A 17,181-nucleotide genomic window follows, 5' to 3' on the forward strand; every position below is an offset into this window, starting at 1 on the left:
TACTACTGGATGGAATGCAATCTATGAACATAATTTATGAGAGGGAGGAAGGGAGGGAGGGAGGGAGGGAGGGAGGGAGGGAGGGAGAGAGAGAGAGAGAGAGAGAGAGAGAGAGAGGGAGAGAGGGAGGGAGAGAGAGAGACCGCAGAAATAGAAATACAATCAAAGGAAAAAATAATCAGGGATAATCTGCTTGGTGTCAGCTGGTGCTCCATTCAAAATCCAAGAAAGAAATACTTAGACTCCATTAAACTGAGAAAAGATATCTTTTACTGGAAATCAAGTGGTAGCAACAAAAGAATTCTGAATCTGAGAAAATGGGCGTGTAAATCACACATACAAAGTAATGGCAACGTTCCCACCCCCAATAGTTCAATTGGCTCATCCAATTAAAAGTGGTGTATATCATCATGTGGGCATCTCCAGGTGGTGATGAGGCTTCTGTCCATTGACCTTGACATAGTTTGATAAAGGGTTGCAGCTGCGCATAGCATAGGATAGAAACCTAAGCAAGAATGTACCCCCCCCCAGTTTGTACAGTTCTGCTTTGTAACACCTCCAGCTCACTTCCCATAACCATTCCCCCCTCCTCCCCCCGTTACTTATGACAGCCAAAAGATGCAAAGCAAAGGGAGAAAATCTTGAAGGCTGACATTTGGCCCTCCTAGAAAAGAGACATTAGTCCTAAAAAAGATAAAAATACACGGTAATAGAAAATATACATGTAACAGCAACATACTAATTTTTTAGGGTTTATCAGGATATTTAGTACAAAATGCCTTGATAAGTGTAGGAGCTCTAACATCCTTCTCATTCACCCACTCAGCCTGGGAAGGAGGAAAATGTTTCCAAGCAACCAAATACTGGAGTCGACCCCTTCGTTTTCGAGAATCCAAAATTTCTTTAACTTCAAAATGTTGTTCACCTTCAATTAGCAGTGGTACAGGGGGATCAACCTGAGTTGGTCTCAAGTCGGAGGTATGTTCAGGTTTTAATAAACTAATGTGGAAAACAGGGTGGATCTGTCGAAGAGTTTTTGGTAATTTCAGTTGGACTGCCACAAGGTTCACAATTCATTCAATTGAGAAAGGTCCAACATACTTAGGTACAAGCTTTTTTGACTTTTGTGTGGTCTGCAAATATCTGGTGGATAAAAAGACCTGGTCACCCACTTGATATGGTTTTTGTGGAGTTCTCTTTTTATCTGCAAATTTTTTATGAGCTTGATGAGCACCATCTAATGCTTTACGGGTAACCGGCCAGGTAAGCTGGAGCTGTGTTATCCATTCATCTAATGATTGAAGGTTAGGTTTCTCCTGTGGAAGCTTGGGTATGGGTACAAAGTCTTGTCCTGAAGCCACTTTATGTACCACTACTATGTACCGAATTATCATATGCCACCTCAGCGAATGGCAATAGGTCAGCCCAATTATCTTGCTGATAATTTCTATAACATCGAAGATATTGTTCCAATACCGAGTTAGTCCTCTCACAAGCCCCACTGGTTTGTGGGTGGTGGGCGGAGCTTAAGCCCTGGGCAGAGCCCAATAACTTCAGGAACTCCTTCCAAAAGTTTGAGGTAAAACTGGACACCCCTGTCTGAGATTATGCGTTCAGGAACCCCATGTAACCTGTAGATATGTAAAATAAACAGTTTAGCCAACGTTTTTGCAGATGGGATTTTCAGACAAGGTATGAAATGTACCTGTTTGGAAAACAAATCAGTTACTACCCAAATAACTGTATTCCCCCCACTTTCAGGTAATTCCACTATAAAATCCATAGAGATTTCCTTCCATGGAGCCGTTGGTCTCGCCACATTTTGTAGTAAGCCGGCTGGTTTACCAGGAGGCCGTTTGGCTGAGGCACAGATAGGACAACTAGCTACATAAGTCTCAATGTCCTTTTTCAAGGTAGGACACCAAAATCGCCTTTTAACCAAGTGTAAGGTTTTCACGAATCCAAAATGACCAGCGGCTTTAGAGTCATGAGCTTGCTGTAATATTTGGTTTCTCAGCTTCGCTGAGAAATTTGGCCCCCACCCATACCAATCCATCTCTAACTGTACAGTTATTTGAGTGAGCAAGGAACCAATCATCAAGTTTTAGAGCATCTCTTAACTGTGCAGTCAAATCATTTGATAAATCAACCTTCTTCTTTTTCTAGGCTCTGGTAACCACTGGAGCTGCCAACTGTTTTGTTGGGACAATCGGTTGTACCACTTCTTGGTGAGCACTATTATATTGAGGTAATCTAGATAAAGCATCCTCCATGAAGTTCTTCTCCCCTGGAATGTACTTCAATGAAAAATTAAAGCGCTTAAAGTACTGCGCCCAGCGAACTTGCTTGGGAGACAGCTTCCAAGGTGTTTTCAAAGCTTCCAAATTTTTATGATCCGTCCACATCTCAAATGGATGTTTTGCCCCTTCTAAGAAATGCCTCCAGGTTAACAAAGCCCAACGAACTGCAAAAGCTTCTTTTCCCCAGATGGCCCATCTCCTTTCAGTTTCAGTTAGTTTACGGGAAGTATATGCACACAGTTGCAGAGTTCCCGTCTCGTTTGCTTGTAGTAACACCGCCCTGACTGCTGCGTCACTTGCATCGGCTTGGATTACAAAAGGAGCATCCATGCCCAGCTTGAGTACTGGTTCAGCAGCAAACAGTCGTTTCAGCTTTTCAAAAGCGGCTTGACATTCCATGGACCACTCCAGGGGTTTCCTTGGCTGCGGTTTCACCTCCCCTTTGGTTTTTAGGAGATTTGTGATAGGCATTGCAATCTTAGCAAAAGCAGGGATAAATTGACGGTAAAAATTAGCGAATCCCAAGAAATGTTGAAGTTGTTTTCTGGTGCGGGGAGGGCCCCATTCCAAAATGGCACGAACCTTCCCCAGATCCATTTCTATGCCATCATGTGAGATGCGATAACCTAAATAGTCACTTTTTTCCAGGTGGAATTCACACTTGGACAACTTTGCATACAGCTCAGCAGCTCAAAGTTTTTCCAGAACTGACCGCACTAGTTTCACAAGTTAATCACGAGTCTCTGTGTAGATAAGAATATCATCAAGATAAACCAACACCCTTTTGTATATATATTCATGCAACACCTGATTGATCATTTGCATGAATACTGCAGGGGCCCCCTGTAGACCAAATGGAAGAACGTTGAATTGGAAACAACCCATTGGGCAGTTAAAAGCAGTTTTCCATTCATCCCCTTCCTTAATTCAAACCTGGTAGTATGTTTCTCTCAAGTAGAGTTTTGTAAAAATTTTCCCTTTGGCCAAATGGGCCAACCTATCCTTCATCAAGGGGAGGGGGTACACATTCTCCACTGAAATAGCGTTCAGGTTTCTGTAGTCAACACATAAATGAAGGGAGTCATCTTTCTTTTCACGGAACAATACTGAGGCTGCTACCCGGGGTCTAGCGGGTTGGATGAAACCACGTTCCAAATTCTTATCGATAAATGACCACAGCTCTTCTAGCTCCTGACGTGGGTACCCTTAATCTCACTGGAATGGTCATAGGGCCCTTATTTGGACTTACCAGTGAGTCGACTTCCGATTTGGATTCACTCTCTTCAGAAGAGGTTGGACTTCCCCACTCCTCTCCTTTCAGAGGGGCGATCTCTACAACCTCCTCTGCTTTAAGCGCCGTTTTGCGAGGCTTTGCTGGGTTTTTTTTCAGGTTTTCTCCCTCCTCCTGGTGCCCCCTTTGGTTCTAGCTTGGCACAGCAATCTGCAGGCCAGTGACCTTCCTTCCCACATCAGAAGCAAGCAGTAGTCTTGCGTTTTGCCGCCATTCCTCCCTTTTGAGGTTTTAAGGCTTCTCGAGGGCTGCTGGGGGAGGACTTGCTCCAACCAACCCCCCCCCGGTGTCTGTTTCGGGTCACATCAATTTCAACCTCTGCTGCCAGCACGTACCACAGCTGCAACTCACTGGGGTCTCTTCTGACAATACAGCTTTGATATACATCTTCATTCAACCCATCTTTAAAAGCTTCTATCAGGGATCCCTGGGACCAGCCTCGAATATGACATGCCAGCTCTCTAAATTCCTGGGTGTAGTCGGCCACTGATCTCCACCCCTGATTTATGGTCTTCATCCTAATTCTGGCCTTACGTTCAGCAAGAGGGTCTTCAAACCTGGTCCGCAGCGCAGTCATGAACAGGTCATAATTCATCAGCTGAGGGCATTATCATTATGCAAAGTCACCATCCACTTTGCAGATGTTCCCTCCAGAGCCCTGGTAACACATCTAACTTTAGCTGCTTCTGAGGAAAAATCCCCTCCATATTCCTCCATATGGCTCCAGACTTGTGCCAGGAAGAATCCTAACTCCTTGGGATTCCCCCCATATTTTACTTCCAATGGAGGCACCTTTGGAGTTCTATTTCTTCTGGCAATTACTCCTCCCGCTGGGGGCCCCTGGGCTGCTATTGCCTGTTGCGCTAGCCCAGGTTGATTTATGGGGGTGGCTGCTCTTATTCTTTTGGCTGGGGCTGCCTCCCCCTCCTCTCCCTCATACCTTTGATCAGTTTGAGGTTGTCCAATAGCTTCATTTAGAAGATGCATGGCTTGAGTTAGTAAAAAATTCTTTCTTTCCTTCTCTTGCCATGGCTCCTCTCTTCCACGCCGACGAGTAATGATCACTCCTGGAGAAGGCTTTTCTTCAGGATCCTTCCAACCGACTCCCAGGGACCATTTGGGTTTTACAGCTGGTTTTCCCCCAAGATTTAGTTCTGCTAACAAGTTGGCTTCCCCTGCTTCCTCTAGCAGCAGAGAATCTTGTCCTCCAGTTGCTCCCAGATCTTCTTGGTCGCTGGCTGGATTTGACATTGTGTTCAGACCCCCTCGGAAGAAAATTTATTAATTCTCTGGGTGGGATGGTAATGTGGAGATTCAGAATAATGTCAGCTGGTGCTCCATTCAAAATCCAAGAAAGAAATACTTAGACTCCATTAAACTGAGAAAAGATATCTTTTACTGGAAATCAAGTGGTAGCAACAAAAGAATTCTGAATCTGAGAAAATGGGCGCGTAAATCACCCATACAAAGTAATGGCAACGTTCCCACCCCCAATAGTTCAATTGGCTCATCCAATTAAAAGTGGTGTATATCATCATGTGGGCATCTCCAGGTGGTGATGAGGCTTCTGTCTGTTGACCTTGACATAGTTTGATAAAGGGTTGCAGCTGCGCATAGCATAGGATAGAAACCTAAGCAAGAATGTATCCCCACCCAGTTTATACAGTTCTGCTTTGTAACACCTCCAGCTCAATTCCCACAACCATCCCCCCATTACTTATGACAGCTGAAAGATGAAAAGCAAAGGGAGAAAATCTTGAAGGCTGACATTTGGCACCTGTCAGAGTTTTTTGTTCATCTACATTCTTAACAAATCTTTTTCAACTTTTCTCTTTTTTATAAATACTAAAACTTTTTTTTAGATAGCTGGAAAATAATGCCAAAGCTTTCCCATTCCCTTCCCTGGAATATTCTTAGAAATGAGAGGCTGTGGCCAGCAGAGATGATGATTTCATGAATTTCCAGTGAGATAAAATTGAAACAAAATATTGAGAGGGCTCACAGGTCCCAAGGAATTAGATGGGCTACAGGCAAATCAGATTTAAGGGAAGAGTGGAGAGAAATAACAACATTAAGGGTATAGATAGGCCATTAGGAAAAGGCAAAAATTCAAAAGAAAGATTAAGGATAAGAGATCCTGTAGAGCTAACACATCTAAGAGAAGTTCTCTCAGACATTTGCTTACCCATTTAATAGATCATCCTTACAATCATATTTGTATGCATATGCCACTATCCAGTGGGCATCCTACTTGCAAATAAATAAAGACACCGCCAGCTGTCATGTAGCCCTCCACAACACACCTTAAGCAAATTTAATTTTCCAGATTATCTTCCATACTACAGATTTATTTGAACATTAAAATACTCTTAGCATATGTATTAAAATACTCTTAGCATTTTTGAGTTTACAGCTTTCACAAAACACTGTCAGCCAATAAGGGCTTTTATAAGACTGGACAATAGGGGTGTGCACTGCCCCTGAGTAGCTACCAGTCAAAATAATAACCAAAAACAAAACAAAAAAACCCCAAAATAGAAATAATAACACATTATACTTTTCATCCAAATAAAATGCATCGCTAGCTCCCTATAACCCATTTATTTTTGTATGGTGATTTACAAAACCCCGATATTATAAGGAAAAGCAACACAAACTCTAAAATATGTAAATAAATACCCTCAAAATCCTCAAAACATTTCCAATTAATATAGTGCTAGTTGCTAGTGGATTCTGAACTCTTCTGGTTTGTGAAGACTGTAGAACTCTAGCTGAAGCTGATAATGCTGGAAAATTTAAAATTCATGTAGAGAAGGGTTTATTTCATTTGTAAAAATGATGGGAGGGTGAGCCATATAAATTATATATGAGTCAGATCCCTCTCTTTGGCCATTTCTACACTGCTTGTCTAATGTGCATAAAGCCAGGTAGAAATATTGCCAATTTCAGAAACCCCTTTTCAGATTTGATCCCCTTACTCTATTTACGTCCTGGTAATGGCCTAGTATTCTATCTGGTGTTGTAATGGTTACAACAGTCATTGTGATTGGTGGATTCCTCTGTTTCTTTACCTATCCTGGAAAAGTTAAAGGACAAAAAAAGAAAAGAAAACATCACATCCGTTTTTTTCTGTCACTTGCATAGAAAGGGCAAGTGATAAAATTCTTAACACCAGAAACATTTTTGCTGGGAATTCTGCCTGAGGGTTATAACAAAGAGTTAACGTATTTGATTATTAATATATTAACAGCAGCTAGGATTGTATTTACACAAAATTGGAGAAATGAAAAAATTCCGACAGAGGAGGAAATAATTAAGAAAATAATGGGATGTGCAGAAATGAGTAGATTGACAATAGCGATTAGAGAACAAGAAGAAAAAGACTATTATAAAATTTGGAATTTATTTTATGAATGGCTGGATAGAAGAGTAAAGAATTGAATTATATAAGTATAGTATAATATATTGTTATTGATAAATAGATGAGTTAGAGTAAGAAAATGAATTTGAAATATATTATTGAAAGTCAATGATTATAAAGCTAAGGGTAATAGAATAAGTGATATATGCGATATAAAATGCTGATTAGAATGATTATAAACATATACAAGTTAAATCTGTATGATAATATTATTTTGTGCACAAAGAAATATGTACCCAATTGACACACTGTGAAACAGAAAGAAGGTTTTATATGTTTGTCTTTTGTTGTTATTATAAAAATAAAAAACTTTTATTAAAAAATTACCCAGGAAGATAGTAGAAAAGATAATTAAAAAAAAACCAGATCTGTCAACATCTAGAAACAAGTAAAATAATAACTAGCAGTCAGCACGGGTTTGCTAAAAATAGATGCCAACCCAATCTTATTTCATTTTTCAACATAGTGACTAAATCAGTAGACCAACGAAATACTGTGGACATAATATACTTAGACATTCGACAAGGCATTCGACAAAGTAGACCACAACCTACTTCTTGGGAAGCTAGAAAAAAGTGGGATAGATAGAATCACCTCCAGATGGATTCGCAACTGGCTGACAAACCATACTCAACGAGTAGTCCTTAGGGGATCTAAGTCTACATGGAGGGAAGTAAGCAGTGGGGTGCCACAAGGTTCCGTCTTAGGCCTAGTACTCTTCAACATCTACATTAACGACTTAGATGAGGGAATAGAAGGGGAACTTACCAAATTTGCAGATGATACTAAACTGGCAGGAATAGTTAACACCCTAGAAGATAGGCTCAAGATCCAGATGGACAGACTTGAACACTGGGCCATATCTAACAAAATGAAATTCAATGTAGAGAAAAGTAAAGTCCTACACTTAGGCAAGAAAAACCAAAAGTACAGATATAGACTGGGTGAAACCAGGCTCAATAGCAGTAACTGTGAGAGGGATCTTGGAGTCTTAGTGGACAACCAGCTAAATATGAGCCAGCAGTGTGCAGCAGCAGCCCAAAAAGCTAATGCAATCCTAAGTTGCATTTACAGAGGGATACAATCAAGATCAAGGGAAATACTAATACCACTCTATAAAACCTTAGTAAGACCACACCTAGAGTACTGCATCCAGTTTTGTTTACCACATTACAAAAAAGATGTTGAGACTCCAGAAAAAGTGTAGAGAAGAGCAATCAGGATGACGAGGGGACGATGAATGGTTGTAGGAATTGGGCATGGCTAATCTAGTGAAGAGAAGGACGAGGGGAGATGTGATAGCAGTCTTCCAATATTTGAGGGGCTGCCACAGAGAGAAAGGGGTCAAGCTATTTTCTAAAGCACCTGTAGGCCAGATGGAATGGATGGAATGGATGGAAACTGAACAAGGAGAGATTTAACCTGGAAACAAGGAGAAACTTTCTGACAGTGAGAACAATCAACCAATGGAACAGCTTGCCCTCGGAAGTTGTGAGAGCTTCATCACTTGAGACTTTCAAAAAGAGATTGGACTGCCATTTGTCAGAAATGGTGTAGGGTCTCCTGCTTGGGCGGGGGGTTGGACTAGATGATCTACAAGGTCCCTTCCAATTCTGTTAATCTAATCTAATAGCCCCCTCCCCCAAATCCCACATTGTTATAGCAAAAGCAAAGCATGCCGATAATGCAATCCCAGTAGCCTCCTCCCTACTCCTAGCATTAATATATGTGGAAACCAGAGGTGGTATTCAGCAGGTTCTGACCAGTTCTAGAGAACCGGTAGTGGAAATTTTGAGTAGTCCGGAGAACTAGCAAATACCACCTCTAACTGGAGATTTTACAGTATCCTTCCCCTGCCACACGCACCAAGCCATGCCCACAGAACCAGTAGTAAAAAAAATTCAATCCCACCACTGGTGGAAACCAGTAACTTTTTAAAACTTAGAATACTATGAAAGTTTCCTCACCAGTTGATTTTGTTTTGGGCTGTATGCTTCTACGTGTTGTTGAAAGTCGTGCTCCGTGACGGCTGTGAGATTCAGTCTGGGTTTTCTGGCGTGATAACAGAGGCCTCCTTAGCTAGAAAGCATGGGTGCAATTGAATTAGATAAGGAAATTCTGAGATTTGCAAATACTTACATCAGTATTTATCTCCCATCTATTCATATCATGCCCTAATTCAGAAATCATTATTGTTTCAGAAAGTCCACAAAATTCCTTAATATAAAATCTCTTAACAAATTCCCTTAACAAGTTATATAGATTTTTTTCATCCAATTGAGTACAACCTTGTTCTGAACTCACCTGTCTTAGACCTCTTTTTCTCCCTAATGGTTGCTGAAGAAGGAGATTGTGGTGTCCAGGTTCACTCTGCACACTCGCTACCCTGTGTAAATGTCAAGAATGTGAGCATGACTACAGAATAGTACAGACTAGAGAAAGAATTCTTTGCAAATGCTGTTAAACAATAATGACACAGTCACTTCAAAGATACAGTACCATCTTTGAAGGTTATGAGACACTATTTAAGTTATATAGGAAGAGTAATGGCACTGAAGATCCTATCGTTGTCTGAAGTTTATTTTTAGCCAAGGAATGATGACTTCCATTCCACAATTTTCTCCCTTCTTTGACATAACAGATCAAGGGAGGACAATAATGAGGATGCCATTTTAAAGCCTTAGCTTTAAACACTGTATTGCAGATGTTAAATATTAATTTTTTTCTTTGTAATTAGATTTGATAGGTATGCCATAGTTTTAAATAATTGGAGTTCAATACACAACAAAATGAATGATGAACACAGTTGACAAAGGTTTAACTCACAGGATTGGCACAGGACTTAGGGAAAAAGTTACCACACTAAACATATCTTTGCACTTTCAAGTCATATTAAATAAGCACACCTCAGAAAAAAATAATTGGGATTTATTTATTTATCATCTTATTTATACCCCACTTTTAAACTCTGTGAAGGAATTAAAGAGCTAATAGAGTTTCCAAAAATGTCCCCTAAATAGTAAGGTCTTATACAGAGCTTTCACAATCAATACTAGGCACAAAATTAGGCACAAAAAGCAATTGCATATTTTGATTCTTTAAAAAACCGATGTAACAAATGATAAAAGGAGTTCATATACTTTCATAATGAAAAAGTCAGGAATATCTTACTACAGCAATTATTTTTAAACTTTGTGTATATTAAAAACTAGATCCCAAAACTGGATATTTACATTAAAAAAAAAAACTAGATCAATCTATTTGCTTTCTTGCCAGCATTTTAATGAAAGAAAATGATATTAGGAAGACAATCAATTCCTATCCTAATTGCAAACCAGAAGATTGCTTTTTAATGGATAAATGCATATCATTCAACCTTTACCTATGCCATTAGTAAGCCTATATACAATTTAATATTCAAAACAAATTCTTATGATAGCATGCATTATTTTTATGCTTTTGGCCTCTTTAGTTAGTCTCCCTACTATATCTCCCTATTTGTAATGTAACCATTTAATAAGCAATAGAAGTATGAATGTCATGTGAGGTGAGCTGGACTGAGAGAGAATGACTGGCATAAAGTTGCCCAGCTATCTTTCATGCCTAAAGTGGGACTAGCATTCACAGTCTCCTGGTTTCTAGCTTGATAGCTCAGTAACTAGAACAATCTGGCTGTTTATTATCAGATTTATTATCAGATGTTTTATTATATTTATTGGTTTTTAGAAAATAAAAAAATATATAAAATGCCATCATTTTGCAATACTTTGGCAGCATCTGTTCCATAAACATGCCGTGGTGAGTCAATGCATAAGGCACATGAAGAATTCTACATCTATTTCTCCTAGCTTTAAGGTAGGCCTCCTCTCCACTCCAGGTGGATACTAATTAATAATAAGTGATAATCAAGCCTAAGAGAAATCTGGGCTGAATGTGACAAATAGTCTTGGAACAAAATTAATCAGCCAGGCCATATTTCTTCAATTAAGAAAATAGCAATATGAAAACTTGAAACCAGACTATTATGAAAGACAATACAAACTGATACAAATTTTTCCAAGATTTTAAAGTTCTCTAATAGTAGCCAGCAACCTGAAAATAATACCTATTGTAGTATATTCAAATAGAGACTTCTAAGACTACATTCCTATTGGTTAGTTAATGCAACATAACGATTGGTTAATGACGACAGTTTCGGATTGGCCGCCTAAGCGGCGGGAAGTTTAAATAAATGCCATTGGTTGCGAGCCGCTAGCAGCTGCTATAAAAAGGGCTGCCGTGGCTCAACTTTAGTTGAAGTTACTGGTTCAGGGCTGAATAATAAAGAGCTGAATTCAACTCCGGACTTCGAGTCTCTTTTGTCTGGCGACAGAACACTGGCGACGAAGGTGGGATTGAAGAGACAAAGACCGTAAGCACGTGGCAATGATAGCTGAAGGACCAACGAGATGGCCGGCAACAATTTACCACCCGCACCGTTCAACCCAGCCGAAGAAGACTGGGAGTCATACATTAACAGATTCCTGAGAAAGCAACGAACTGCAAGGAATCACTGACCAGAGAAAGAGAGCCGTATTCCTAATGCATTGTGGCCCGACTATCTTCAAAATGGCCAAGGCATTAGCAAGACCAAACGACGTTAAACAGATTGCCTGGCCAGACCTAAATCGGATGTTGAGAAACCATTACACGCCAGCTGTATCCAATCTCATTAGAAGGCATGAGTTCTACAAGCACGACCAACTAGAAGGTGAGAGTATTGGAGACTTCGTAGCAGCATTAAGAGACATTGGGGGAGCATGCAAGTTCCTCAACATGGATGAAGCCATGAGGGATTGCATAGTCCTTGGACTAAGAGACGCAACCCTACAGAGCAAACTGCTAAACCGACCCAACATCACCATGAACGAAGCCATTGCTGAAGCAACTGCCGCTGAAGCCGCAAAGAAATCTGCAGTAAAAATGAAACAGATGATTACAACGAACAGTCTGTGCATGAATAAAGAAAAGAAAATAGAAGGAGCCCAAAAGCACGCTGCCACAACCTCTCACCATGAGGACATCGAATCATCAACCGATTCAGAAGACGAAGACGAGGAGGTAAACAGGCTCTACTCTACAGAAAGGAACCGGAGAGAGAGATGAAGTAGAAAACCCAAGTTCCAGTGTGCGGGTTGCGGCGTAAACCACCCGAGGTCTGAATGTCGATTCTTAGATGCCACATGCCAGCATTGTGAGAAATGGTGGCACATTGCGAGGGTCTGCTGAAACAAAAAGAGCTATAGTCCTAAGGGACAGGGCTGTAGCCCCCTCCAGAAACAAAGAAAGGCCAACCGGAAGCTGCTGGAGCTGAGACGGTAAAAATCAATGGCTTGACGAAAAGGAAGAAACGCATCAAACAATCACTATTGGGACGGCCAGAACAACAAACACCAAGAAGGTTCGAATCAACGTTCTGACAGAATGTGAGCCATGTGAAATGGAAGTAGACTCCGGTTCGTATTTATCAATGGTATCATGGAACACAATAAAAAGTTTGATACCAGACATAAAATGTAGAGAACTTGAAGAACAGAGCCTGATCATCAAAGACTACCAGGGTAACAAGATACCAGTAGTGGGATTGGGACATTTCAAAGTGGAATTTAAAAGACACACCGAGATTCTTCCACTAACCATCATTGACAGAGATCGCCCCAGCCTGCTCGGGTTAGAATGGTTCGAACCGCTCAGAATCGAAGTGACAGGAATCAACAGCATCATCATGACGGACTGGGAAAAAGACCTGATGGAAGAATTCCATGACGTATTCGACAGGACTTTAGACAAGTACCGTGGGACCCCTATATCATTTAGCTTAAACCCGAATGTAGCACCCATCAGACTTAAAGCCAGACAGGTACCATTTGCACTAAGACCAAAAATTGATGAGCAACTAAACAAGCTAATTGCTCAGGGGGTGCTAGAGCCAACCGACCATGCCAGATGGGAAACCCCAATTGTGACTCCTATAAAACCTGACAGGTCCGTGTGCATCTGTGGTGACTATAAGGCCACCCTGAACCATGCATTGCAACAGAGCACATATCCCGTTCCGGTAGTCCAACACCTGTTGCATTGATTAGGGAGAGGAAGGATTTTTGCGAAGCTCGACCTAGCGCAGGCATATCAACAATTACCCATTCATCCTGAGATAGCAGAGGCGCAAACCATCGTAACGCATAGAGGAGCTTTTAAATGTAATAGATTACAATTCGGTGTAAGCGTGGCCCCTGGCGTTTTCCAGAGCCTAATGGAACGCCTCCTACAAGGACTAAAAGGGGTGGTACCCTATTTTGATGATGTACTAATATCAGCCGAAAACAAAAAACAACTAAAAGACCGTTTAAGGGCAGTTTTGGCAAAATTCAGAGAAGCAGGACTCAAAGTTAAAAAAGAAAAATGCCAACTTGCCACAAACCAGGTCGAGTTCCTAGGATACTTTATTGATGAAGCAGGAATTCACCCCACGAAAAAAAAAATACGAGCAATAAAGGAAGCTCCCAGACCCAAAAACAAAACAGACCTACAAGCATTTTTGGGACTCATTAATTTTTATCATGTCTTTCTGCCACAGAAGGCAACAGTAGCGGAACCACTGCATAGACTTCTCGATAAAAAAGCCAACTGGAAATGGGGCCACCAAGAGGAAACAGCGTTCCAAAAAATTAAAGACTTACATCAAAATCTGTATTGATCCAATACAGTGACACACTACCTCTAACTGTCACCTGCAACGCTTCACCTTTCAGCATAGGCACAATACACACTACCAGACAGCAGAGAAGCACCGATCGCCTACTATTCCAAGATGCTGTCCAAGACCGAAAGGAACTACAGCCAATTGGACAGGGAAGCCATGGCAGCTATCTTGGGGGTGAAACGTTTCCACGAATACCTATACGGTAGGACATTTTCTTTGATTACCGACCACAAACCGCTATTGGGAATCCTAGCCGGAGACAGGGCCACCCCCAATATCCTGTCCCCAAGAATGACTAGATGGTCAAAATTTCTGGCAGCCTACAATTACAAACTCATTTATCGCCCAGGGAAAGCCATATCCCACGCAGACGCTTTAAGCCACTCACCATTACCAGTTCACGATGACGATCCAGTTCCCACCACACAGACCCTACAAATTGAAACGATTCCAATTGGCCCATCACCGCATTGGACATCGCAAGGGAAACAGCTAAAGATGCACTGATGGCCCGAATATTGAACTGGGTGGAACGGGGTTGGCCGGAGAACATAAAAACTGAGACTTTTAAACCTTTTAAAAACCGGCAAACTGAATTATCAATTGAAAAAGGGTGCATTTTGTGGGGAGACCAGGTGGTTGTCCATCAAAAATTACAAGAAGATGTGCTAAACATGTTACACGAAGGACACCCTGGCATGGTAAAGATGAAGTCCCTGGCCCGAAGCTACGTTTGGTGGCCAGGAATAGATAAAGACATTGAAACCTGGGTTAAGACATGTAACAAATGCCAATCATCCAGACCCCCCCCCCTTCAGCACCGGTTCTTGACTGGGAGACACCCAGAGGCCCCTGGTCAAGAATCCATATGGATTTCACAGGCCCTACAAAAGGATATACTTACCTAATCATTGTGGATGCCTATTCCAACTGGTTGGAAGTCGTCATCATGAATTCAACAACAACAGAAGCTGTCACCAAACAACTTTTAAAACTTTTCACCACCCACGGTCTACCAGATGTAGTAGTATTGGACAATGGGCCACAGTTTACAGCCTTGGCTTTTGAACAATTCCTAGCAGAACATGGAATACGACACACTTTGACAGTCCCAGCTCATCCGGCGGCGAACGGAAGAGCGGGATGCATGGTTTGTTGCACGAAAGAAGCATTGGAAAAGCTTGACGGAAATGATATGCAAGAAAAAATCAACACCATGCTCACCATCCAACATATAACACCATGCACGGCCACAAACAAGAGCCCGGCTGAACTATTGATGGGAAGAAAGTTGCATTCCTACTTGGATAGGCTGCACCCCACTTACAACCCCGAAAAGCCACCAGACTCATCCAGTAAGTACCGTTCTTTCTTACCAGGCGACTTAGTATATGCAAAAAATCTTACCGGAGAACCATTGTGGTTACCGGCAACAATCACACAAATCACTGGCCCTCGTTCCTACCGACTAGAAACAGCTGACAGTAGATCATGGAAATGACACATCGATCAACTACGGTCGTGACACATCGAACGAGACCCCGATGATCCCTGAAACGCGGAACAAACATTTTCCCAAACACCCCCAGATAATAATAAAAAATCCAGAGTGGGGGGGAACCCTTTAATAATAAAGAAAATGAAAATCATCCAGTTACAAAACACCAACCGGAAACAGCAAACCCAGAAAAGAAATAAAAATCACTTACCATTAGAAGACTTTGAAAAAAAAGAACTGAAGGAACCTCAGGAAAGAAGCAGTCAAGCCGACTCTACCTGCCTGCACACAATGCGAGGAGACCACACCGTCCGTCCAACCAACCAAGTGCGCAGCGAGAACCCAATCAACCCAACAAGGCACGGAGGGAGCGGCATGGCTGAGGCACCCTTCCAGGAGGTTCCAAGGAGAAGAACGGGAAGGACAGCAGGCCTGTCCAAACCGGTGGAGACCAACATAGGGACTAAACTGCGCAGGTCAACTAGGACTCACAAGAGCCCTGCCTACCTGCGCAATTATGTCACGTAACATTGGAGCAAACCAAGAGGGGAGGGGTGTAGTGTATTCAAATAGAGACTTCTAAGACTACATTCCTATTAGTTAGTTAATGCAACATAACGATTGGTTAATGATGACAGTTTCGAATTGGCTGCCTAAGCGGTGGGAAGTTTAAATAAATGCCATTGGTTGCGAGCCGCTAGCAGCCGCTATAAAAAGGGCTGCCGCGGCTCGACTTTAGTTGAAGTTACTGGTTACTAATAAAGAGCTGAATTCAACTCCGGTCTTCGAGTCTCTTTTGTCTGGCGACAGAACACCTTTGATGAAAATGCACAGTAGTAATACCGCACTCACTGTATGGAAAATTGAATTGATGCACATGTATTAGATACCTGGCCAGAGCTGCAGAATTCTGATACTAAAGCTGTTATAATAAAAGTAATAAAGCAGTAATAAAAATATCTTAGATCTGCAAAGTGTTTCTTAGTCTGGTATATCTGATATGGCTGCCACCAATCCTGCAAGTCTGAATACTACCTTTCCTCCCTCTTTTACTTTCAGGAGAATTGGGGGGACTGTTTGTGTCTGAGGTGTTCTCCCAAATTACTTTCTTGGCCTGGGTTCAAGTATTGTTTATCTGATCATTGCCTTGATATCAGATCCTTCTGATGATCAAGGCCATACTCTTTGTCACATTAACAACATCTATAGACTAGGCAAAGGAGACAATCAACCAGCCCTAAAGAGAAAAAGACTCCAGCACCTCTTCACCAGTAATCAGCACTCAGATCAGCATAGATTAACTCCAAGGTCAACTTCAGACCAACAATCAAGTAAGCAATGTCTACAGATAATCACCCAGTGACCCTCTTTAAGGTGAGCCGTCTCCTCCTAGGGAAGGAAGAGATTGTCCACCTGAAGGGGTGCGTTGAGGAATTTGCGGATTTTCTGGAAGACAAAATCACTCCACTTCGTTCCCAGTTAGATGCCGGCGCGGTTGCTGGTCTGGTGGAAGCTCCTGAGGCAAGTTCTTGCCCTGTTATCTGGGAACGGTTTGACCCTGTTCCTCCTGAGGAAGTGGACAGGATCCTAGGAAGTATGCGCACAAGCACCTATGTTTTAGACCCATGTCCCTCCTGGCTTGTGAAAGCTTCTCAGGAGATGACAGGTGGGTGGATTCTGGTGGTGATTAATGCTTCTCTACAGGAGGGGACGGTGCCCCAGCACTTTAAGGAGACTGTGGTCTGCCCTCTTCTTAAGAAACCATCGCTGGACTCTACCCAGTTGGATAATTTCCGACCTGTCTCCAATCTTTCCTTTTTGAGGAAGGTTGTTGAGAAGGTGGTCATGCAGAGCTCCAGTGGTTTCTGGATGAAATGGATTATCTCAACCCCTACCAGTCAGGATTCAGGCCTGGATTTGGGACAGAAA

At 41.9% G+C, this 17,181-nt stretch overlaps 1 protein-coding gene across 3 annotated transcripts in view; it reads right to left on the reverse strand.

Annotated features, from left to right (window-relative positions):
* UNC80 (unc-80 subunit of NALCN channel complex) overlaps positions 1 to 17,181 on the reverse strand; it is a 185,781-nt gene that overhangs the window by 9,196 nt on the left and 159,404 nt on the right. For all 3 annotated transcript variants that reach the window (XM_087941122.1, XM_087941060.1, XM_087941004.1), the window contains 2 exons: positions 9,317 to 9,398; positions 8,980 to 9,091 (listed from right to left, as the gene is read on the reverse strand). In XM_087941122.1, coding sequence (XP_087797248.1) covers positions 8,980 to 9,091; positions 9,317 to 9,398 — 194 coding nt within the window. The remainder of the gene's footprint in view (positions 1 to 8,979; positions 9,092 to 9,316; positions 9,399 to 17,181) is intronic.

This window comes from Pseudonaja textilis, chromosome 1, assembly GCF_049901715.1.
Source record: "Pseudonaja textilis isolate UNSWEBS1 chromosome 1, rPseTex1.2, whole genome shotgun sequence".
NCBI classification, from domain to species: Eukaryota; Metazoa; Chordata; class Lepidosauria; order Squamata; family Elapidae; genus Pseudonaja; species Pseudonaja textilis.